Genomic DNA, 25233 nt, shown 5'->3' on the forward strand with positions numbered 1-25233 from the left:
TAGTGCAGTGTACGCGCGTTCATGTTAAGAGGAGTTTCGGGAAACGCTCCAAAGAAATGTACGATGGTTCGCAAGATCCATCGTGAGAATGATCGTACGAGCGTGGATCCATCGTTATCGGGAAACGAGGCCCTGTTGAGGTCTTATTCGTTTATTTACCCGATTATGACTCTGCATGTAAACGCACAGAGAGCAGCATGTTGACTTTAAAAACTGAAATATTAACATTTCTAACTTTCAACACCATAATCAAAGCTGCTTCTAAAGGATAGCACATTATCTAATAATATAACGGTAACTTGGTCCACTAATCCTTGTAGGAGACATTGTCCCTGAGTGGTGAGCTGTCCTCTCCATACCTGAGAGTGTCCATTCTCCAGTGTGGATTCTCCATCAGAGCAGAGAGCAGCGCAGCTCCTGAGTCTGGGTGATTGTAGCTCAGGTCCAGCTCTCTCAGATGGGAGGGGTTGGAGCTCAGAGCTGAGGCCAGAGAAGCACAGCCTTCCCGTGTGACCAGGCAGCCAGACAACCTTCACACACACACACACACACACACACACACACACACACACACACACACACACACACACACACACACACACACACACACACACACACACACACACACACACACACACCATAAACCAACTTAACTTAACCAAGTTAAGTTAAACCAGTGTGTAAAACCAGGATGTGTTTTGTCAACGGGGAAAAAGCCCAATTCAAACGTATTGGACATGAGTCACCATTCGCAAACAATTTACTTCAAAATATAACATTTTAAAAGTATGCTGTGTATTAAACACACCTTATACCAAGGGGGAAAACCACAGAGGAACAGAGAGTCCAGACGATGTCAAGACGTGTATTGAAACCAGGGAACATACTGACAAATGGTGTAGTTCTGGTGTCCGTATTGGAGGGATGTTGAGAGGGCAACACATTCATTGCAGGAGTTTGAGCACAGATAAGTTTGAGGGGCAGGCTATCAGAGAATCAGATGATCTTGAAACTCATTATTTATCCCAACAGCCGACCGGTGTGCCTTCTTACCAATTACTACTTCTACCTATTTATGGTTTTCATGTACAATATTATAAACGCACAAATATTTGCTCAACAAACAGCAGATACTGTTTATAGTGTCGTGGGTAATGTTTGGAAATCATGGAATCCTCCACCATGGACGTCCACCATTAATCACACCCTACTGATACCATCATTAACACATTGAATAATGTAATTAATATATATACAACAAAGAAATGTGTCCCATTAATCCAATGAAATATTAATGTATATAAATTATTTTTACTTTCATGAATGCAAATATGGGTATTTCGATTTGGAACCTTGTGGTTTAGCTGTTTGAGTGAATGATTGAGTGAAACTGACCTGAGAGTTTCCAGTGTACATTGTGGACTCCCAAGTCCAGCAGAGAGCAGCTTCACTCCTGAATCCTGCAGATCATTGTTACTCAGGTCCAGCTCTCTCAGACTAGAGGAGTTGGAGCTGAGAACTGAGGCCAGAGCTTCACAGCATGTCTCTGACAGATGACAGCCATTCAGCCTTCACACAAATAAACAGACAGGAACATGTAACTCTGCAGAACTTATTTCACTTTAACATGAAGTTGGTTGAATAGATGTCCCTTTGCAAATGTTGTACATTTTTTTAAGCTGTATCTTACAAACACATAACTTTAATTACTAAGATTATCAAAATTACTACCTATACATTATACAAAAATGTAACCATTAATTTAATTATTTTATTTAATTGTTATTATGTTATTCTTCTTCATATTTGTGATGCATGGACAAGATGTTTTGCAAGATTGCAAGAGTTTGTTGTATATCATTATTACATTTATGTTGCATTATTATGTATATTGTGTTGTGTGTTGTAATAAATGCTATTAGTGAAACTACAGAGATACTTTGCATGTTATTATCATGTTTATAGCCTAGTGTTATGTATATTGTGTTGTGTATTGTAATAAATGTTATTGGTGAACCTACAGAGATGTTTTGGAGGCTTTGACCACTGGCAGCAGCCTCAGAAGACCATCCTCCGAAGCAGAGTATTTCCTTAGGTCAAACACGTCCAGCTCCTCTTCTGATGACAGTAAGATGAAGACCACAGCTGACCACTGAGCAGGGGAGAGACATTCTTTGGAAGGTTTTCCTGATGTCAGGTACTGTTGGATTTCCTCCACAAGAGAACGGTCGTTCAGCTCATTCAGACAGTAGAACAGATTGATGCTTCGCTCTGGAGAGAGATCTCCACTTATCCTCTTCTTGATGTAAGACACTGTATTCTGATTGGTCTGTGAGCTACTTCTTGTCTGTCCCAGCAGGCCTCGTAGGATCATTTGATTGGTCTCCAGAGAGAAGCCCAGGAGGAAGCGGAGGAACAAGTCCAGGTGTCCATTCTCACTCTTTAAGGCCTTGTCCACAGCACTCTGGTAGAACAGATCAGATTTATTTCTAAAAAAATAAGACCACCAGGTTATTTTTTCTTTTGAGAGCAGATTAACACAAGTCTCGATGAAAGTCAGGAAGACATAAAGGGCAGCAAGAAACTCCTGGATGCTCAGATGGACAAAGCAGAACACAGTGTCCTGATACAGCCCACACTCCTCTTTAAAGATCTGGGTGAACACTCCTGTGTACTCTGAAGCTGCTTTGATATCGATGCCACACTCTGACAGGTCTGCCTCATAAAAGATCAGGTTGCCTTTCTCCAGCTGGTTAAAAGCCAGTTTTCCGAGAGAAACAATGATCTCCCTGCTCTCTGAACTCCATTGTTGATCTGTTTCAGCTCTCCCATGATATTTCCTGTCCCCCTGGATGGACTGAACCCTCAGGAAGTGGCTGTACATCTGAGTCATGGTCTTGGGCATCTCTTCTTCACCCTGGGATGTTTTGAAGAAGTCCTCCAAAACTGTGGCAGTGATCCAACAGAAGAGTGGGATGTGACACATGATGTGTAGGCTTCGTGATGTCTTGACGTGGGAGAAGATTTTGCTGGCCAACTTCTCGTCTTTGAATCTCTTCCTGAAGTACTCCTCCTTCTGTGGGTCGGTGAACCCTCTCACCTCAGTCACCATGCCAACACACTCAGCAGGGATCTGATTGGCTGCCGCAGGGCGTGTGGTTATCCAGATGCGAGCGAAGGGAAGCAGGTTGCCCTTGATGAGGTTTGTCAGCAGCACGTCCACCGAGCTGGACTCTGTGACATCAGTCCAGATCGGGTTGTTCTGGAAGTCCAGAGGAAGTCGACACTCATCCAGACCATCCAAGATGAAGACAACTTGGAACCGGTCGTAGCTGCAGATTCTTGCTATTTTGCTCTCAATAAAGAAGTGATGAAGAAGTTCCACCAAGCTAAAGTTTTTATCTTTCAGTAAATTCAGCTCTCTGAAAGTAATGGGAAATGTGAAGTCTATATCGTGGTTGGTTTTGCCTTCAGCCCAGTCCAGAGTGAACTTGTGGGTTAAGACGGTTTTACCAATGCCGGCCACTCCAGTTGTCATTATTGTCCTGATTTGTTTTCCAGATAAGTGTTTAAAGATGTCTTGGCATTTGATTGGTGTTTCCTCCCTGGCTGGTTTCCTGGAAGTGGTTTCAATCAGTCTGACCTCATGTTCCTTGTTGACCTCTCCACTGCCTCCCTCATTGATGTAGAGCTCTGTGTAGATCTCATTCAGAGGTCTAGACTCTCCTGCTTTAGCGATTCCCTCAAACCCAAACTTGGTCTTCTCTTTCAGATGAGACTTGATTTTATCTTGGCACTCATTAGCAATCATTTCTAAATTAAAAAACATCAGGAGAATGTATGTTTATAAATAGTACAGCTCTTTAAAATTTAATACAATTAATTAAATTAATAATAGTCTCTTACTGCTCTGTTTTTAAATAAGACAAACTTTCTAATCATATTTCCAATTAAGAGTATCTTACTGCTCTGTTTCAAAATAAGAGTATCTTCTTAATATTTTTTCAACATCAGAGTATCTTACTGCTCTGCAGTGAGTCGGCCAGCTCCTCCTGCTTCAACTGCTTCATGCAGAGCAGTGTGATGTCTACCACTCCCTCTATGGCGCGCCTCCTCTGCTCCTTCTCCTCACCATCCACCTCCTCTTCCTCCCCCCTCTGGTTCTCTGAGCATTGTGGGTAATCTGGGAAGAGAACCCTCCAGAGCTTCTCCACCTCCTTGTCTAGAAAAGTGTGTGCATTCTCCTTGATCCGCTGGAACAGAATAAACATTGATGAGAACTTTACTCTGAACTAACTGAGGACATCAGAACCATCTGTCCTGGATTCACGTCCTGCTGGTCTGAAGAGGGAAGCCTGGAGACTGTTAGCTCCAGGATAAATGTTGTTCACATGTCATTCATAACTGAACTCAGTCTTATACATTTACACACCTTCAACTCTGTGTGTTGCTGCTGTACAGACGGACCACCGGTAACCTTTGACCTCACCTCTTGTCTGCAGAGGACACACACAAACACACAAAGAGCATGAACATCACTTTAAAGCCTGGACAGACTATTGGAGGAAGTCTGGAGGGACCACCCAGCTGGGTCCAGGGGAGTCTGCCCTCTCCTGCTGGACTCTTCTAGAACCTTTTTCTGTAATAATTTATTCATTAACTACTTTTCCACGGATAATAATCAGGTGACATTGAGGGTATTTTCATTTTTAATCGATGTTATCTCTCTAAGGAACATATGCCTCAGATGTTTCAACCTCACATAGGACATAAAACAAAAACTTAAACAATGCAACATTTAACCATGCAAAATCAGAAATTAATGATAATAATGAAATAAAGAAAGAGTAGGTGGTGGCCAGAGAAATGTATTACACAATGGTATACAATAAGAGCACTATAGCCAGCACTCGAGTTGAGGGGGATGAGGGGGGATGGCATCCCCCTTTGGAATTAAAATGATCAAAATCATCCCCTTCTGAAACAGCCATCTCCCCTTCCCATCCCCGAGACAGACGCTGGTAGCGTGAAGCTGTCTCTGCATCTCGGACATCGCTTCCGCAGGCAACTCTGTCCCCTTTTCTCCCTTTCATTCCAACCCGTGAGCAACGCTAGTCTCCCTTCTCTGCCAAATAAATTTTTGAAAAAGAATAAGAAGAATCAGTTTTTAAAATCCTTAAATGTGATGCATGCCTCCGAATCGTGTGATGCGTCCGATCAGCTGCGTTTTATGGGATAAAATATATAATAATATAATAATAATAATAATAGTAATACAAATAATAATAATTATCACACCGTTGGTCTCCCACCATATCCAATGTCATCAGCACAAATGATCTGTCCCTAAAAGTTAAAATCCACCATCCCCCCTGGCTTGTTCTTACAACTCGGCCACTGACTATAGCGCATAAAGAAGTAATATTTGAGCTAAACGTTGGATATAATGGATTCATGAGCTGAAAACGTCCTTCTCGCTGTGTGTTAATCTGTAAATAGATTCTACTCTCCCCTCCATGGAGCGGTCTAGAAGAGGAAGGTTCTCAGGTGGCCAGCTGGCCTAAGGAAGTGTTCCATGTAGAGGCTGGGCTGCAGACCCAGCCCTCCACCCGCTGACTTTAATTGACACCCAGGATCCTGGATGGCATCCTCCATTGATTAGGCCTGTCCTTGGAATGCTTGGAAATTGATGGGTTTAACCAGAACCCTGCCTGGGAATTGATGTAGTTTAGGGTTTAACAAGAACCGAAGAACAACCCTCTTTGATTCAGGCCTCTAGGATGTCTGGCTGATGTATTTAATAATCGGAGAGATCCTTACCTTGGCTCAGACTGGTTTCTGTCTCCAAACCTAGCAGGTTGTGTCATAGAGCGGTCACTCTTCATGGAGACCCCACTGGGTCCAGGGGGGTCTGCTCTCTGCTGCTGGACTCTTCTAGATATTTTTAGATTCAAATGTTTTATTGCTTTTTTAAGTGATTACATTGTAGAGACACAATAAAAGTAGTTTAGGGCATAAAGTAGTCATATTTAAAGTTAAACGCTGGATATAATGGATTCACAAGCAAGAAACGTACTTCTCGCTGTGTGTTCATCTGTAAATAGGTTCTACTCTCCCCTCCATGGAGCGGTCTAGAAGAGGAAGGTTCTCAGACGGCCAGCTGGCCTAAGGAAGTGTTCCATGTAGAGGCTGGGCTGTAGAACCAGCCCTCATCCCCCTGACTTTAGTTTACATCCCAACATGACTACCTGAGAACCTGGATATTTGAATAGTAATGTCTAGTATTTGGATGCTTTGTGTCCAGGTCCACATGTGTTGGTTTAATTAGTGGAACACTGTGGCCTCAGCTGGCCTACTGCGTGAGCAGAACGTCTGCATTAGAACCGATCTCAGTTGGAGGGATTTTACAAAGTTGAATAAAGGGCAGGTGAAATGTTTGCAAAGTAAGTGAAAGATTTTAATGTTTGTCCTTCAAATGAGTTCCTTAGCTTTGTTATACCTTTTTATTATATGCTTTCTGAATGACTGGAAGATTTCCTAGAGCCCTGCCTGTGAATGGAGGTAGTTTAGGGTTTAATCAGAACCCTGCCTGCGAATGGAGGTAGTTTAGGGTTTAACAAGAACCCTGCCTGTGAATGGAGGTTTTGATGGTTTAACCGTATCGCTCCCTTTAAAACCTGCTACATTGTGATCCTCACAGAAAGCTACAGCCAGCAATCTTAACAAGAAAGACTGATAACTGATCTCTTTTTTAAGACCTTCTTCATGTCAGAGGAGAAGATATCATACAGTTTGTGAGCCACTGTGTTAATAAATGTTGGGCTGAATCCAACCTTTTTTAAAGCTGTAAATGAAGTAAGCCGTTCACTTCTAGATAAACAACAACAACCCTCTTTGATTCAGGCCTCTAGGATGTCTGGCTGATGTATTTAATAATCGGAGAGATCCTTACCTTGGCTCAGTAGACTGCTTTCCGTCTCCAAACCTAGCAGGTTGTGTCATAGAGCGGTCACTCTTCATTGAGACACAGCTGGGTCCAGGGGGGTCTGCTCTCTCCTTCTGGACTCTTCTAGATATTTTTAGATTCAAATGTTTTATTGCTTTTCAAGTTATTACATTGTAGAGATACAATAAAAGTAGTTAAGGGCATAAAGTAGTCATATTTAAAGTTAAATGCTGGATTTAATGGATTCAAGAGATAGAAACGTCCTTCTCGCTGTGTGTTCATCTGTAAATAGGTTCTACTCTCCCCTCCATGGAGCGGTCTAGAAGAGGAAGGTTCTCAGATGGCCAGCTGGCCTAAGGAAGTGTTCCATGTAGAGGCTGGGCTGTAGAACCAGCCCTCCACCCCCTGACTTTAGTTTACATCCCAACATGACCACCTGAGAACCTGGATATTTGAATAGTAATGTCTAGTATTTGCATACTTTGTGTCAAGGTCCACATGTGTTGGTTTAAATAGTGGAACACTGTGGCCTCAGCTGGCCCACTGCGTGAGCAGAACATCTCCGTTAGAACCGGTCTCAGTTGGAGGGATTTTACAAAGTGGAATAAAGGGCAGGTGAAATGTTTGCAAAGTAATTGAAAGGTTTTAATATTTGTCCTTCAAATTAGTTCCTCAGCTTTGTTATACCTTTTTATTCTATGCTTTTAGAATGAATGGTAGTTCTCCTAGACCCCTGCCTGTGAATGGAGGTAGGTTAGGGTTTAACCAGAACCCTGCCTGTGAATGGAAGTTTTGATGGTTTAACCGTATCACTCACTTTAAAACCTGCTACATTGTGATCCTTACAGATAGCTAGAGCCAGCGATCGTAACAAGAAAGGCTGACAACTGATCTCCTTGTTTAAGCACTTCTTCATGTCAAAGGAGAAGAGATCATACAGTTTGTGAGCCACTGGGTTAATAAATGTTGGGCTGAATCCATTTTTTTTTTTTAAAGCTGTTAATTAACTAAGCTGTTCTCTTCTAGATAAACAACAATAACCATCTGTGATTCAGGACTCTAGGATGTCTTGCTGATGTATTTAATAATCTGACAGATCCTTACCTTGGCTCAGTCGGCTGACTTCTGTCTCCAAACCTTGCAGGTTGTGTCATAGAGCGGTCACTCTTAATGGAGACACAGCTGGGTCTAGGGGAGTCTGCTCTCTCCTGCTGCTCTGGGCTTCAACACAACACACACACAGCTTTTACTTAGACTAATGATGGTATCATGATGTATCACTGCTGAGTTCTGAGATGAACAACAGTCACAGATAGTTGGAGATCTGCTCTGATTTTTGGATGTGAAGCCTGGACAGACAAAACTTTATCAACAGTTTGAAGGTCCACAACTATTTTGTTTCTCCTGACTTGTTATGTCTGATCAGTAGAGTCTGATAATAACCAACTGCTATGTTTTCCTTGTCTGTTTGAGAGTCCTACCTCTCATCTTCTGAGCTGTAGCCATCTTTTGGTTCAGGAGGTTGACCCATAGAGCGGTCAATCTTCAAGGAGACACAGCTGGGTCCAGGTGAATCTGCTCTCTCCTGCTGCTCTGGGCTTCAACACAACACACACACAGCTTTTACTCAGACTAATGATGGTGAACAAAGGTCACAGATAGTTGGAGATCTGCTCTGATTATTGGATGTGAAGCCTGGACAGACAAAACTTTATCAACAGTTTGAAGGTCCACAACTATTTTGTTTTCTCCTGACTTGTTATGTCTTAAAGGTTGTATCAGCGATTATCAATGAATGAATGTGAAAGAACACATTCATCTGATCTTTCCTCACGATCCGCTGGCTGCCCGCCCCATAAGCAGGCCGTCAAAAAAACGCGTCTCTGGAGGCAGCCTATGCTTCGAGATCGCACACAAAAGCAAATGGTACTGCCAACCACTCAACACCAAAATAAATACTATTCCAACCAGTCACTGTTACGTATTTTAAACACATAAGCTGTAATTACTATACATAGCCACAGGGGGTAGAACACATAAGCTGTAATTACTATACATAGACACAGGGGGCAGAACACATAAACTGTAATTACTATACATAGCCACAAAGGGCAGGACACATAAGCTGCAATAACTATTTCAGCCATAGAGGGCAGCACCTTTAGAAAGGTGAGAATAGCGAAACCGGTGCGTTTTATAGGCCACGCATACTCAGTATAAAAGCAAGAATTGAAGCCCGAGGAATTTGAGAAACATCCGGCAAGCCATAGAGAGAGATAGGTAGAGAGGATTGCTGTTTGTCGCTCCGCACGTGCGTAATACAATTCCCCTCCTTCTGCTTCGTAGTTACCATACCGAAATACTTAAGTAAATAAAGTGAGTTCAAAGCGATCCTGATTAGACTACTTTCCTTGAAGAAGAACGCAACATTTGGCTGACCCCGACGTTCTGGGAAATAGCCGAGGCCCGGGGCTCGGAGGCACGCGGCCACCGCGACACTCTACAACTCTTCACAGGCGCCACAAACAAAGGTAAGCAGAACCTGTTGTCGTAAAGACCGAATCTGCATAGGATTAGATATAGCAATATTTAGGTGTAAGAGTTGTTGGAGCCACCGTCTGGTCGCGGCGCTCTCTAGTCCCGGCCCTGGGATTACAAAAGCATAACGGACATAGTTAACCGATCGCGAGAACTCAGATAGAAATTTCTTTAAATAATACTGTACAAGAAGCATAGGGCCAGAAATGTGTTAATGGGTTAGTTTGATTTGGTATCCATCCCATATAGGCCTAATGTTTGTACCGCGAGGGGACTTTTCCTCCGGTTTTTTCGTTTGAAGAGATTGTACCGTGATGCTGTCCCACGTGCAATTCTCCCTCTCTTCTCTATATTGTGACGTGATGCTGTTCCACGTATAATTATTTCTCTTCTCTATATTGTGACGTGATGCTGTTCCACGTGCAATACTTGGTTTGTTAGTACCGCATGGTCTCACGCGCCATCTTTCTCCCTTCCCCCTTCTTCAGCGACCAAAATGTGTTAATGGGTTAGCTTGATTTGGTATCCATCCCATATGGACCTAATGGTTGTACCGAGATAAGACTTCTACTCGGGTTTTTTCGTTCGAATGTGTTGAGACGTGATGCTGTTTCGCGTGCTATTTTTTGGTTATTTGTTAGTACCGCAACCTCGGATACATAGTTGCATATTCTCACGTAGGCGTGGGACTCAGTTCCCCGGAGGCAATTACACATGCTTCATCGGCAACGATCCAATGCATTGTGTTTGTCTAAATACTGATTAGGACGCTTTACAGTAATTCAATTTTGTCCACAGACGCCGTCCTGTCTTGGGTGAAACACCAAGGACTTTGTGTTCAGAGGGATTGCACCAATTTGAACGAGTAGGATCTCTTTGTTTAAAGCAACACCGCCATTTTGTAACGGGAGTGCATGTGACAGTGTTCTGTAGGACAGTAAACGCCATCTTGTTTTCTGTAAGCACCGCATGGTCACTTACCTGAAACGATAAGGACAGGCAACCCAGTTGAGGTGTTGCACACCCCCCTCTCCCGAACCCCCACCCTCTTGCGCTCTCCCCCCCCTCACTACCCCCCCACCCACGCACGCTCTCCCCCCCTCCCCCACCCGCGCCCTCTGCCTCCCCCACCCGCGCCCTCTGCCTCCCCCACCCGCGCCCTCTGCCTCCCCCACCCGCGCCCTCTACCTCCCCCACCCGCGCCCTCTGCCTCCCCCACCCGCGCTCCATCCCTCCCCACACCCGCGCTCCCCCCCTCCCCCACCCGCGCCCTCTGCCTCCCCCACCCGCGCCCTCTGCCTCCCCCACCCGCGCCCTCTACCTCCCCCACCCGCGCCCTCTGCCTCCCACACCCGCGCTCCATCCCTCCCCCACCCGCGCTCCATCCCTCCCCCACCCGCGCCCTCTCCCTCCCCTACCCGCGCTCTCTGCCTCCCCCACCCGCGCCCTCTGCCTCCCCCACCCGCGTCCTCTGCCTCCCCCACCCGCGTCCTCTGCCTCCCCCACCCACGCCCTCTGCCTCCCCCACCCGCGCCCTCTGCCTCCCCCACCCGCGCCGTCTGCCTCCTCCACCCGCGCCCTCTGCCTCCCCCACCCGCGCCCTTTGCCTCCCCCACCCGCGCCCTCTGCCTCCCCCGCCCGCGCCCTCTGCCTCCCCCGCCCGCGCCCTCTGCCTCCCCCACCCGCGCCCTCTGCCTCCCCCACCCGCGCTCTCTGCCTCCCCCACCCGCGCTCCACCCCCCCCACCCCTGCGCTCGCTCTCACCCCCCCCCCCCCCCACTCCCTTTCCTCTCGCTCCCCGTTATACAACCCCCTGCCCTTCTTACAGGGGTACCTGCGCGTATGATTACACTCAATGTGTATATATTGCTATTAACTACTTTTTTACGTCATCAACTACCACACCTTTCACCCAAACAAATAGAGTTTGTTTAGTTTGTTAATAATTACGTTTGTGGTTTCGAACACCACCATATTAGTCGTGCTTCGTCAACTCGGTAGCTGAACACCCCACCTCAACGCCACCACTACTGGTCTACAACCAACATTTGCACCAACAATACCGTAACGCCTCCTTGCTCTCCAAGGAGCAACTCCCACTACACACCCACACCTAGCCCCAGTACATACACCCCATAAGAAGAAATTCATGGCCTCGCCCGACGTGCAGCCTCCCCTAAAGAAAGCTAAGCCTACTCCAGACACCCCGGCCCAGATGAGGGCAGCAGTGGCCAGGTATTTGGCAGCCAACGCCCTAAAGGACAGACCGCTGTCCACTGAACAACAGCGAAAATGGAAGAAGAGAGAAGAAAAGTACAGAAAAGAGTGGGAAGTTGTTGGAATATGGGCCGTTGGAGCAAAAATTACCACCGCCCTAACTGCGGCGGCCTGGGACTATGCCCAGAAGGAGAGCGAATGGGCTAATACGAGACGCACTACAAATCAAAAAGTGCGGGAAAAGGATTCACCAGACTACAGGAAGAAAAGAGAGGGGTACACCTTCACCCTACTCAACGCGTATAATGCGGCAATCAACGTGGAAACGCGGAGGAGGGAAGGACTAACAACCGACCTTTCGCCCCCACCGCCTGTACGATTACTTGAACCATCTCATAACATGTTACCTGCGACTCCACTCACCCTGGAACAAGCGGATGCCGAGGACACGGGAACACCATGTGAAGCAGGAGACACCAGCCTACAAACCTGCGCGTACCCCAGCCTCACGACTGACCCACCTTTCCAAACCATCGCAAAGGCACCCCCCCCATACGGGTGCTATGACCATCTAGCACCACAAAAGTCACAAAACCTCGCCCTTCAATACCCAGTACTCCATATAGCAAAGGGGCCAGTGGATGTCTCATACAATGGCCAAATCCAACCGTCATGCCCGGAGGGACGTCAAGAAGACGATGGTAAAGACGGGTACAAAGCCTCGATGACGACGATGGGTTGGACCAACCGAGTGATAAGTGGGAGAAGTGGCCCGGGGGCCATAATTAGTCGAGAAGATGACTACCTCCCAAACTCAACCTACCAAAGCATCCAACAACCCCCTCCACACCAAGTCGACCAACAACCCTCTCCCCACCAACACAACCAACAACCCCTTCCCCACCAAGGCAACCAACAACCCTTTGCCTACCAAGGCAACCAACAACCCCTTCCCCACCAAGGCAACAACCAACCCCTTCCCCACCAACGCAACAACCAACCCCTTCCCCACCAAGGCCACCAACAACCCTTTGCCTACCAAGGCAACCACCAACCCCTTCCCCACCAAGGCAACAACCAACCCCTTCCCCACCAAGGCAACCAACGACCTCCACCCCACCAAGGCAACCAACAACCCTTTGCCTACCAAGGCAACCAACAACCCTTTCCCCACCAAGACAACCAACAACCCCTTCCCCACCCGAGCAACCAACAACCCCTTCCCCACCAAGGCAACCAACAACCCCTTCCCCACCCAAGCAACCAACAACCCCTTCCCCACCCAAGCAACCAACAACCCCTTCCCCACCAAGGCAACCAACAACCCCTTCCCCACCCAAGCAACCAACAACCCCTTCCCCACCCAAGCAACCAACAACCCCTTCCCCACCAAGACAACCACCAACCCCTTCCCCACCAAGACAACCAACAACCCTTTCCCTACCAACACAACCAACAACCCTTTCCCTACCAAAGCAACCAGCAACCCTGTTCCAACCAAGGACCTCAGGGACAAGGATACCAAGGGACCCATGGTCCCTATACCAACAGCGAAACAACGCAAGACGGCACAAGGAACCCCATGAAGATTGAATTAAGTACAGGGGCCACACAGAAGACCCACAACGCTCACCGAGGATCAACCGGACCGGAGTCAAGTCAACACTCTTACGACCTTACCCGACACGAATCAACGCACGACGCCGGGGACACTAGGAACGAAAGACGATACAGACGCGACACAGAAGACAGCCGCCACGACGAAGAGTGGCGGCCGGCCCCCATACCCGACCCCAGCCGCAACAAAAAACGCCCAACCAGGGGGGAGCCCCATACTATGAGGACCAGGTCGAAGGATCCCGGTACCCGACGTCAACAGACACCGACCCAATCTGATGTGGGATCCTCTGACGACGATGTACCCAAACCCAGACAATTTGACTTTCCGAGCCCGAACAACAGCGATACACCCCGACCCAAACAAAGCGGGTCTCGACCTCCCCCACAGCCGGACTTCATGGCACCCCTAACCACAGACGCAATGGGGAGGGACACATATACAGCATGGGGACACCGGGACATGGCGGCCCTTGTCACACGCTTGCCATTACTTACGGCAGGGGCGGCTGCCTGGATCAGGACGTTCGAGAAGGAGACATCAGGGGATGTCCTAGCCATAGGTGATATACGAGCCATCATCGGCAGGTCTCACAGCTCCCTTAAAACTGTCGAACTGGAAAATTTGACCCAGACCACTCAACTGCCTGACAGAACCTCTTTCGACATATATCGAAACATCTTCTGGAGGAGCTTGAAGAAATTATATCCACCCGATGTTAGCAAAGTCGGAATCGCCGGCCTGACCATCGCACCTGGAGAATCCGTCTATGCATACGTTGAGAGAGCCGAAGGGCTGTGGGCGGACAGGAATGATTGCCACCCACACAGTAGCACCCTGGCAACAAGTGTTTTCCAGAAGGCGATCATGGATGGACTACCACGTGAGGTCCAGAAGGCACTTAAAACCGTGGTTGGACTGTCCGTCAAACCAAAAGCAGAGTGGATGGAACACCTAGTTCACCACTTCAATCTTAGCGAGGAGAAAAGATCGACCAACGACGAGGATCATGAGGATATACGAAACCAATTAGCAAAGATGCAGCTAAAAAAAGAAGTGGAGGAGTCTCTGCTGCGCAAGAAAGCCAAATGTGCCCAGGAGCCCTTAGCTATGATGTCCCTAGTACCCCAACAAACGACACCGGTACCTCAGAAGACCCTGGCACCTGTATGCTCACACCAAGAACACCAACCCCCAACACGCCCTGCATACGAGACCGCCGCCCTGCAGCAACAACACCAGGGTTACGGATGTAGAGGAAGAGGAAGAGGAAGGGGGCAACGTGCAATTCAATGTTTCCATTGTAAACAACTGGGACACTGGATCGGGGATTGCCCCTCTTACCAATCCGACAGGGTGCAACGTACATCTCAATGTTTCCATTGTAAACAACTGGGACACTGGATCAAGGATTGCCCCTCTTACCAATCCGACATGGCCCAAGTACGAACCACACCACACCAACAACAGCGACAAACCTACGGGTCTGCGACCGGACCAGGTGAACCCATGTTCAGCTTACAGCAATAGGGATGCCCAGAGGACGATCGGACGAGAACGGAACTAGGCCTTGGACTACCTACAGTGAACGCATATGTAGGCGGCCACCGATGCACGTTCTTAGTGGACTCGGGAGCATCCGTATCAACTATCGGAAGTCTCGCAGGAAGACCACCTCCACTATCTCGCCGCTCACTAAAGACCATGGGGTTCTCTGGGAAACCCATGGAACAACCTTTCACAACCCCACTTGACTTCAACATACTGGAACAAAAAGGATCTCATTCGTTCTTATATGCCCCATCCTGTCCCATCAATCTATTAGGCAGAGACCTAATGGGTTCCCTACAGATCACTTTGGCCTGCGACTTGGGAGGCATCACCTTGTACCACCCCACAAACCCGGCACCGGAAGACGCACACATGTTCATGTTAATAGATGACCCAAGGCCGGAAGCTCATGACGATACCACCATCTACTGGCAGGAACTAACAGAGGTAGCACAGACGACTCCGGGACTGGGAAGCACATATCGAGAATGGGAGATGTGGATTCGAGAAATCGGGGAATACAATGAGCTATTAGACCCACTGCACTGCACACTCAATATCACACACGAACAAGATCTGACCTACGATGAACCATGGTACGATCAGAAGAATGGGAAACTGGAAGACCTAAGATGTGGAGATATATTCCTGGGACCCGAAGGAGTGGCAGCAGGAGTCGACCTCACACAAGAACAACTATCGTGGTTCCAACTGGACCCAGAAAGCGTCCCTCATGTCTCCCTCTTGGTCAGCACAGATCATCAACCCAAACAACTCGGACCAATGGTAAAGAGAGCACAGGCCATCTGTGAGTGGCACTCTACGGACAACAAATACCTTTTCAGGAGCCCGAATGCGGAGTTCTGGAGAATATCCTCAAGAACCACAGACAAGGTCATTGGTCGAAAAATGGACGGACATCGGCTAGTGATCAAGGACGACACCACCAAAGACGATCCGGAAGACCCAGAAGTGTCCAATATGCTCTCACGCATAAATGAAACGGTGTGGGCTAAAGGCCCATATGATGTGGGACACACCCCACAGCACAACGTTGTGGTGAACGTTGAGAACCCTCATCGACCAGAATGGAGACATCAATACAGAATAAAGGACGACGCTGAGGAGGGAATCAGCGACACCATAACAGGACTACTGGTGGCAGGAGTGCTGGAGAAGACCACCTCGGAATGGAACACACCGATCCTACCGGTGAAGAAAGCGGATGGACTGACCTGGAGGATGGTGCACGATTTGAGAGCCGTCAACATGCGGACCGTGGCCCCGCCGGAAAAAGTCCCGAACCCATATGTGGCCCTGAATCTTGTAAGCTCTGACCACAGATGGTTCACGGTAGTGGATCTTGCAAACGCTTTCTTCTGCCTCCCGCTGGCAACTGTGTCAAGGCCCTTCTTCGCTTTCACGTATAGAGGGCAGCAGTACACATACACGAGAATGCCACAAGGTTTCCGATGCACCCCCACCATCTTCAACGCCTGCCTCAAGGAGGACCTCGGAATGGAATGGAATTGGACCTCCCTCCTGGGACAGTCCTCATTCAATACGTGGACGACCTCCTCTTGGCAGCTGAGACGAAGGAAGCTTGTCTACAAGCGACCGAGGTCTTACTGCAAACGATAGCGGACAAAGGCTACAAGCTGAAGAAAGCCAAACTACAACTGGTAAAAGAAGAGATTACTTTCTTGGGGAAAGTAATAGGAGGGAATAGTAGAGAAATCAGCAAAGGACACAAAAGCGCAATCGGAAACTACCCAAAGCCAATCAGGGTCCAACAAATGCTAGCATTCCTAGGACTGACAGGATACAACCGGACCTACATCCCTGATTACACTGGCGAAACAACCAAACTACGACAGCTCATCACCAAAGCAGGACACAGGAATCTGAAAGCCCCCTTGGAATGGAACCCTGAAGCAGAAGAAGCATTCACCAGACTAAAACAAAGCATGTACAGTGCCGCGGCCTTAGCTGCCCCAGACTACAAAGAACCCTTTCACCTGGATGTATCAGTAAGAGACTGCGTGGTCAACGGAATCCTGTGGCAGAAACACAGAGGACAACGAAAAATCCTGGCATACCACAGCTCTGCTCTAGAACCACCAGAAAAAGGACTCCCTGAGTGTGGAAAAGCTATATGCGCCATCGCCAAAAGCCTGGACAAGACGGCCTACATAGTAATGACACACCCCGTGGTGGTCCACACTATCCACGGGGTAAAAGCATACCTGGATAGTTCAGACTACACAATCACCACAGCAACCAGGAACACTAAACTTCAGAGAATCTTGGGGAATCCAATGGTCACCTTCACCACCCAAGGTGTCAACATGACAGACACCATGCCCGGACCCAACGATGGAGAACCCACGTATGCTCAGAAGAAATAAAAAAGGCAGTGAAGATCAGACCAGGATTGAAAGCAGAACCCCTACATCCGGTGGACGTGACCTTGTACACCGACAGATGCTGCTACAGAGCCGCCAATGGAGAAAATCTGGCGTCTTGGGCTGTAGTGGAACAAACCAAACAAGGAATATGCAGCACTCTGGCCAGTGGCATATTAGAACAACCCGCTTCAGCACAAAGAGCCGAGCTGTATGCCATGTGTGAAGGACTACGAATAGCCAAGGGGCGAACACTAAATCTATACACCGATTCCAACTATGCATACGAACTGGCCCACCTAAACGGACGACAGATGATGGACAGACAGATGACCACCAGTGCTAACACCAAAGCAAAACACACAGACTTGATCTTGTTGTTAGCCAAAACAGCCCAACTACCTCGAGAAGTCGCCATAATGCACTGTCGTGGACATCAGAAGACACAAACAGCAGAGGCAAGAGGAAACCACGCGGCGGATGAAGCAGCTAAGAAGGCAGGCGGATACGTCCCAGTAGAACATCTGAAGGAAGGAGGATACACCCCGGTGGTACACCTGATGATACTCAACGAGGAACCAACCCTGGACCCAAATGAACAAATGGTCAAAGAAATGCAAGAAGGAGCAGGACCTTATGAGAAATCGGCATGGAGAGGAAAAGGGGCCAGGGAGAGCCCGGATGGAATACACTACTCCTCCAATGGAAAGCCGGTTATCTCCTCCAAGGCCCTGTTGTTCCTCCTAAGAAAAGAACATGGATTGGCCCACGAAGGAAAAGCCAAGACCCGGGAAAGGATTGAAAAATACTGGTGGCATCCAGAGCTCAAAGCTGTGTGCGACCAGTATGTCCAAGACTGTCAGACGTGCCAAACCTGTAACCAAAGACGGGGATTCAAGATAAACCAAGGACAATTCCCCGTGCCCCAGCTCCCGTTCCAAGAAATCTACATAGATTTTACAGATATGGGACAAGAGAACAGAGTAGACGGAAAAAGGTTTATGTTAGTAGCCGTCGACAGGTTTTCTAGATGGGTAGAAGCAATTCCAGCTAAGAGGGAGGATGGAGACACAGTGATCAAATGGTTAACACAAGAGCTGATTCCCCGATGGGGATATCCAAAGTTAATCTGCTCAGAAAATGGAAGCCACTTCGCCAACGCCCACCTTCAGGAGGTAGAAACATACTTAGGACTAAAACACAGGTTCGGCTCAGTATATCACCCCCAATCACAAGGCCTGGTAGAACGTGCAAACCAGACAATTAAGAATCAGGTGACCAAAATACTCAAGAGTGACAGACAGAAGAAACTCAGAGACAGCACAGAGGAGGTAGAAACCCGAAACTTAGGTCGCATGCAGGTGAATCTTTTGACAGGGAAAGTTAGAGAGAGGATAGTAGGAAAAAAGATGACCTGGGTGACAGCTCTGCCATTAGCATTAATGGCCATACGCTCCTCCCCCTCTAACACCACCCTTCTCAGCCCCCATGAACTAGTCACAGGACGTCCCATGCAAGGACCATACAGCCCACCATCCAAAGGACCCCCATCAGACAGGTTTGATGAAGTAATGCAAGAGTACCTACAAGCACTAACCCAAGCCTCGTTAAGATTGTACTCCCAGATCACAGACCAAAAGCAGTCCGACACAGAGGACCCCTCACCACCGTTGGTGACACCGGGCGAGTGGATCTGGGTGAAAAAGCTCCACCGAAAGAACCTAGAGGATCGGTGGGAAGGACCATACAAGGTACTCTTGGCAACACCCTTTTCTGTTTCTGTAGAGGACCGACGTGGGGCCCAGTGGCATCACCTAAGCCGGTGCCGCAAAGCAGATACCCCTGGCCGATCGTGGACAGAGACTTTGACCGACCTAGCTGCACTCCAAGCCAAGGACAAACACGTCCCACTCCAAGACGATGGGCCGGAATATGCACCTCGGGAAATACCTGGTGGGACTCATACTGATGGTCCTGTTCCAGGAGGGAGCAGGAGATAATCCCGCCCTACATGAGGACCCCGTCAGGTACCCACCGTACAAACCAAGAATACCAGGTCATGTCTTGCTAAAGTACTGTCGGGGGGTAGAAACTATCTTTGAATTAGATTTCTGTCAACTACTGCCCTGTGGGACCCGGACGGACCGGGTCTATTTGGCAGAAAAGTACATGTGTGTAGGAACCGGACCAGGTGGAGACTTCCAAGGAAAATATGCCTGCCAGACGTGGTCACAGGCGTCGTGGCTTACTCACCCTGGGTACAAGGAGGGTTATTACCCTCTGACGACCAGCTACAAGATACTCCAAAAGGGAATCTCCCTGACCAGAAGGACACATGGATATAAGGAAACCTGGACCAGTGATGGTCTAGCAGTCAAGGGGGAGACAATATTCATAAGGTTAAAGGCAGAATTAATCGTTCCTGAGAACAAATCGCAAGAGAAAGACAAAGGCCTGGTCTTTCTAGTGTTAAGGGTGGATACAAGGGGAGAGGACCTAAAAATAATAATCCTTCTTTCTGGATATTCATGCGGGCCCAATAAATCACCACCTAAAGGAACGCATTATTTTTTAGAAACGTCACATCTCTCACCCACCCCGATATTACAACCTGACGAGGTGGCTCGAGAAGAATATTGGGAGGTACAGACGGGTGAGCTTAATCAGAACATGTGGTTGAAATGGATGAACTATACGGCCCGGGCTCAGGGCAAAACCAACTGTATTATTTGTGCCGCAGGACGTCCCACCTTAACCACAGCCCCCGCTAGGATCACCCCTCTCAACTCACCACAAGGTTTTGCTTGTCTATTGGAGCTGTTCGTAGACGGCCACATCCCGGGGTGCTCGATTCCAATAAAAACCAGATTACAGATCATGTATCCTCAGACCCCGATTAGAGCTACTCCCCCCAGATTCGAAGTTAATCTAACTCCAGACTATCATTGTATCACAGGGAAGGGAACAGGGAGAAAGGTAGGATCCCTTCCCCCTGGGACATGTAATACCACTAGGGAAATAGAAGAGTTGTCCAATATGACCCATGCTCGTAGTGATATTTGGTGGTACTGTGGAGGACAGACCCTCAGGGGAGTTCTCCCCTTTAACTTCTTAGGCACATGCGCAATAACACAATTGGTAATGCCCATCTACATTTTACCCAATAGCAAGACTGTAATGGATCTCAAATTATCTAGGAGTGGTGATTTCCCGGATTTGACCCGTCGGAAACGGGAGCATGTAACCGTCCCGGGTAGTTTTGATAAAAACATATATATAGATTCAATAGGAGTACCCCGAGGAGTCCCAAACGAACATAAAGCCCGTAATCAAATAGCGGCAGGATTTGAAACGATTCTATTCTGGTGGTCTACTATTAATAAAAATGTTGACTGGATAAATTACATATACTATAATCAACAACGGTTTGTGAACTTTACAGAAGAGGCAGTCAAAGGACTGTCCGAACAATTAGATGCCACCTCTAGGATGACCTATCAGAATAGGCTAGCCTTAGACATGTTAATAGCAGAACGAGGAGGAGTGTGCGGAATGATAGGGATGACATGTTGTACTTTTATCCCAAATAACACAGCTCCTGATGGGTCAGTGGCCAGGGCATTGGCCGGACTACAATCCCTCAGGTTAGAATTGGCTGAGAACTCCGGTATCAGTGACCCTTTCACTGGATGGATGGAGAACCTGTTTGGTAGATGGAAGGACATGATCCAGTCAGTGCTCATCGCAGGAATAATGGCAGCTGCCGTGTTAATTGTGGTCGGCTGCTGTTGTATTCCCTGCGCACGAGGACTACTACATCGATTGATCACCACAGCAGTGGGCTCTACGGAAGGATCAAGTGCCATTCAGGCATACGTAGGAGTCAGATATGATTCGGTGAACATGGACGAGATATCACCTGAGGGGCCCGACCATATCCCACTGCAATAAGTAGAATAGTCAACACCAGTAGTAAAGTCTAATTCTAAGATAATTAATATCCCGAATATACTTGAATAACAAATTGTTAAAACAACCAATGCGGGATTTGTTTGATATTGATAGTATTGTTTGGATGTGAGTGCAACCCGTTATTTCTGTATCACTGCACTGCCAATGGGACTGTTGATTTTTTGAGTTAGTTGTTTACAGGTTTCTTGCTGTTGACATGACCGAGTGGATGAATGAACGCCTGAAGGAGGCTCACATGATGTGCTAGTAACCTCTCTATGTGAGCCGCGCCCTTGACAAGGAGGGACAAACGTTGGGCACATGAACTACAAGTCCTGAGGACAACTAAGGAAGATCACCTGAGCCATTCACAATGTCCAAAACCCCCCACATGTACCAGCGCACCAATACATGAAGATCACCCGGGCCATTCAAATCTATGCAAGCCTACAGACATTTTTGAAATTTTAATTGACGTAATTTTACTTGTTTTTGTATGCTACTTGTTTTTGTATCTTTTACCTCTAATGTTTTTGCATGCTACTTGTTTTTGTATCTTTTACTTCTAATGTTTTTGCATGCTACTTGTTTTTGTATCTTTTACTTATAATGTTTTTTACATGCTGAAAATTTATATTACCAGGAAGTATTACTCCAAATTTCTATGAATGCATTTATCTATGTGCCTTTTGACCATATGATTGTATGATAACCAGGTTATATGCTTCCTATTGTGTTGTTGACAATAACCTGTATTTCCTATGAGACCCACCAAGGTAAATTCCGTTTCAGAATTAGGGGGACGCGAGGTGGTTTCTCTCCCCTCTGGAGTTTTTTTCCACCTTGGTTGGTGGTATTGATGATTTTCCTACTTTGACTATGTTTTCGGTGTGGTAAATGATGTTTATGACTTAAAATATCGTATAGTATGGTCATCTGAGATGACCAAGGAGGGACTGTTACGTATTTTAAACACATAAGCTGTAATTACTATACATAGCCACAAGGGGCAGGACACATAAGCTGCAATAACTATTTCAGCCATAGAGGGCAGCACCTTTAGAAAGGTGAGAATAGCGAAACCGGTGCGTTTTATAGGCCACGCATACTCAGTATAAAAGCAAGAATTGAAGATAGGTAGAGAGGATTGCTGTTTGTCACTCCGCACGTGGTTAATACAATTCCCCTCCTTCTGCTTCGCAGTTACCATACCGAAATACTTAAGTAAATAAAGTGAGTTCAAAGCGATCCTGATTAGACTACTTTCCTTGAAGAAGAACGCAACACAGGTCTACAATTGTGTTTCTGGTGTCCTTTGACAGCTCTTTGGTCTTGGCCATAGTGGAGTTTGGAGTGTGACTGTTTGAGGTTGTGGACAGGTGTCTTTTATACTGATAAGGAGTTCAAACTGGTGCCATTAATACAGGTAACGAGTGGAGGACAGAGGAGCCTCTTAAAGAAGAAGTTACAGGTCTGTGACAGCCAGAAATCTTGCTGGTTTGTAGGTGACCAAATACTTATTTTCCACCATAATTTGCAAATAAATTCTTAAAAAATCAGACAATGTGATTTTCTGGATTTTTTTTTTTCATTTTGTCTCTCATAGCTGAGGTTTACCTATGATGAAATTACAGGCCTCTCTCGTCTTTTTAAGTGGGAGAACTTGCACAATTGATGGCTGACTAAATACTTTTTTGCCCCACTGTATATGATACAGGATGTCTATGTATACAAACGCTTAAAATATATATATTGACGCTACAAGTTGATGTCGGCAGGGTTGCTATGGCCGGTCGTTATGCGGAAATCGGAAGGACGTTGTCAGTCCTGTGTTACGAGAGTGGCGTATGTGTGTGCGTGAGAATGTCTGCGTGTGTGTGAGTGACGTCAGCGAATGAGTCGACGAATGAGTGAACGAGCGAGTGAGCGAGTGTCAGTCTAGGAGGAACTAAATGAGTCCGTTTGTGTTTTTGGAGCATACGTGAACTGTTTAATAAAGTACCAAACGCCAAGAATCCGTGCCCTTGTCTTCAGACCTATGAACCGACCCGTGAACAGACCCACTGCCGGTCATAGTGAAGGGTGTTACCCTCGAAAGGACATCGGCCCTGGAGGGAACGTCTCCCCTGTGCTCCCCGACTACGGTCTGAGAGCCAAGGAACAGGAAAGGTGTAACACCTGTGTGTTCAATGTTCGCTACGTCACAGCTGTTTCGCAAAGTGTGTTTCCATCTCCCATTTTGCGCATTTACTCTCTTTTGCATTTCTCAAAAACCACCTGGAGCGAGCGGATAAACTTTATTGCGAATAAGAGGATTTTTATGCGAATTTTGGAGTTTCCATCACCGTTTACTGATTCGGTACTTCAAAATTCGCATAAAATCAGGGGGATGGAAACGCAGCTAGAGAATGCTGAAAACGCCCAGATGAGAGGAAGAGTTTCCCGAAAATCGACATAGTTTTTTGTGCTGTGATTTGTGTCAGGTTGATCTAAGAGTCATTAATAAGAAATTAATGACTTTGAAGGACAAAAAAAATAATATTTTGCCCTTCAAATTAGTTCCTCAGCTTTGTTATACCTTTTTATTCTATGCTTTCAGAATGAATGGTAGTTCTCCTAGACCCCTGCCTGTGAATGGAGGTAGGTTAGGGTTTAACCAGAACCCTGCCTGTAAATGGAGGTAGTTTGAACCAGAACCCTGCCTGTGAATGGAAGTTTTGATGGTTTAACCGTATCGCTCACTTTAAAACCTGCTACATTGTGATCCTTACAGATAGCTAGAGCCAGCGATCGTAACAAGAAAGGCTGACAACTGATCTCCTTGTTTAAGCATTTCTTCATGTCAAAGGAGAAGAGATCATACAGTTTATGAGCCACTGGGTTAATAAATGTTGGGCTGAATCCATTTTTTTTTTTTTAAAGCTGTTAATTAACTAAGCTGTTCTCTTCTAGATAAACAACAACAACCATCTGTGATTCAGGACTCTAGGATGTCTGGCTGATGTATTTAATAATCTGACAGATCCTTACCTTGGCTCAGTAGGCTGACTTCTGTCTCCAAACCTTGCAGGTTGTGTCATAGAGCGGTCACTCTTCATGGAGACACAGCTGGGTCTAGGGGAGTCTGCTCTCTCCTGCTGCTCTGGGCTTCAACACAACACACACACAGCTTTTACTTATAATGTTTTTTACATGCTGAAAATTTATATTACCAGGAAGTATTACTCCAAATTTCTATGAATGCATTTATCTATGTGCCTTTTGACCATATGATTGTATGATAACCAGGTTATATGCTTCCTATTGTGTTGTTGACAATAACCTGTATTTCCTATGAGACCCACCAAGGTAAATTCCGTTTCAGAATTAGGGGGACGCGAGGTGGTTTCTCTCCCCTCTGGAGTTTTTTTCCACCTCGGTTGGTGGTATTGATGATTTTCCTACTTTGACTATGTTTTCGGTGTGGTAAATGATGTTTATGACTTAAAATATCGTATAGTATGGTCATCTGAGATGACCAAGGAGGGACTGTTACGTATTTTAAACACATAAGCTGTAATTACTATACATAGCCACAAGGGGCAGGACACATAAGCTGCAATAACTATTTCAGCCATAGAGGGCAGCACCTTTAGAAAGGTGAGAATAGCGAAACCGGTGCGTTTTATAGGCCACGCATACTCAGTATAAAAGCAAGAATTGAAGATAGGTAGAGAGGATTGCTGTTTGTCACTCCGCACGTGGTTAATACAATTCCCCTCCTTCTGCTTCGCAGTTACCATACCGAAATACTTAAGTAAATAAAGTGAGTTCAAAGCGATCCTGATTAGACTACTTTCCTTGAAGAAGAACGCAACACAGGTCTACAATTGTGTTTCTGGTGTCCTTTGACAGCTCTTTGGTCTTGGCCATAGTGGAGTTTGGAGTGTGACTGTTTGAGGTTGTGGACAGGTGTCTTTTATACTGATAAGGAGTTCAAACTGGTGCCATTAATACAGGTAACGAGT

At 46.8% G+C, this 25233-nt stretch overlaps 1 protein-coding gene across 28 annotated transcripts in view; it reads right to left on the bottom strand.

Moving 5' to 3' along the window:
• Positions 1 to 25233, bottom strand: part of LOC307070892 (uncharacterized protein) — a 102571-nt gene that overhangs the window by 9886 nt on the left and 67452 nt on the right. For 24 of the 28 annotated variants that reach the window (XM_079729612.1, XM_079729614.1, XM_079729608.1 and 21 more), the window contains 10 exons: positions 24257 to 24373; positions 8428 to 8544; positions 8051 to 8167; positions 6953 to 7069; positions 5821 to 5934; positions 4433 to 4496; positions 4025 to 4253; positions 2022 to 3813; positions 1396 to 1569; positions 360 to 530 (listed from right to left, as the gene is read on the bottom strand). In XM_079729612.1, the coding sequence (XP_079585738.1) occupies positions 360 to 530; positions 1396 to 1569; positions 2022 to 3813; positions 4025 to 4253; positions 4433 to 4496; positions 5821 to 5934; positions 6953 to 7069; positions 8051 to 8167; positions 8428 to 8544; positions 24257 to 24373 (3012 nt within the window). The remainder of the gene's footprint in view (positions 1 to 359; positions 531 to 1395; positions 1570 to 2021; positions 3814 to 4024; positions 4254 to 4432; positions 4497 to 5820; positions 5935 to 6952; positions 7070 to 8050; positions 8168 to 8427; positions 8545 to 24256; positions 24374 to 25233) is intronic. The other 4 variants (XM_079729620.1, XM_079729619.1, XM_079729610.1 and 1 more) reach the window with 3 other exon arrangements.

The sequence above is a fragment of the Pollachius pollachius genome (assembly GCF_949987615.1).
Source record: "Pollachius pollachius genome assembly, chromosome: 2".
NCBI lineage: Eukaryota > Metazoa > Chordata > Actinopteri > Gadiformes > Gadidae > Pollachius > Pollachius pollachius.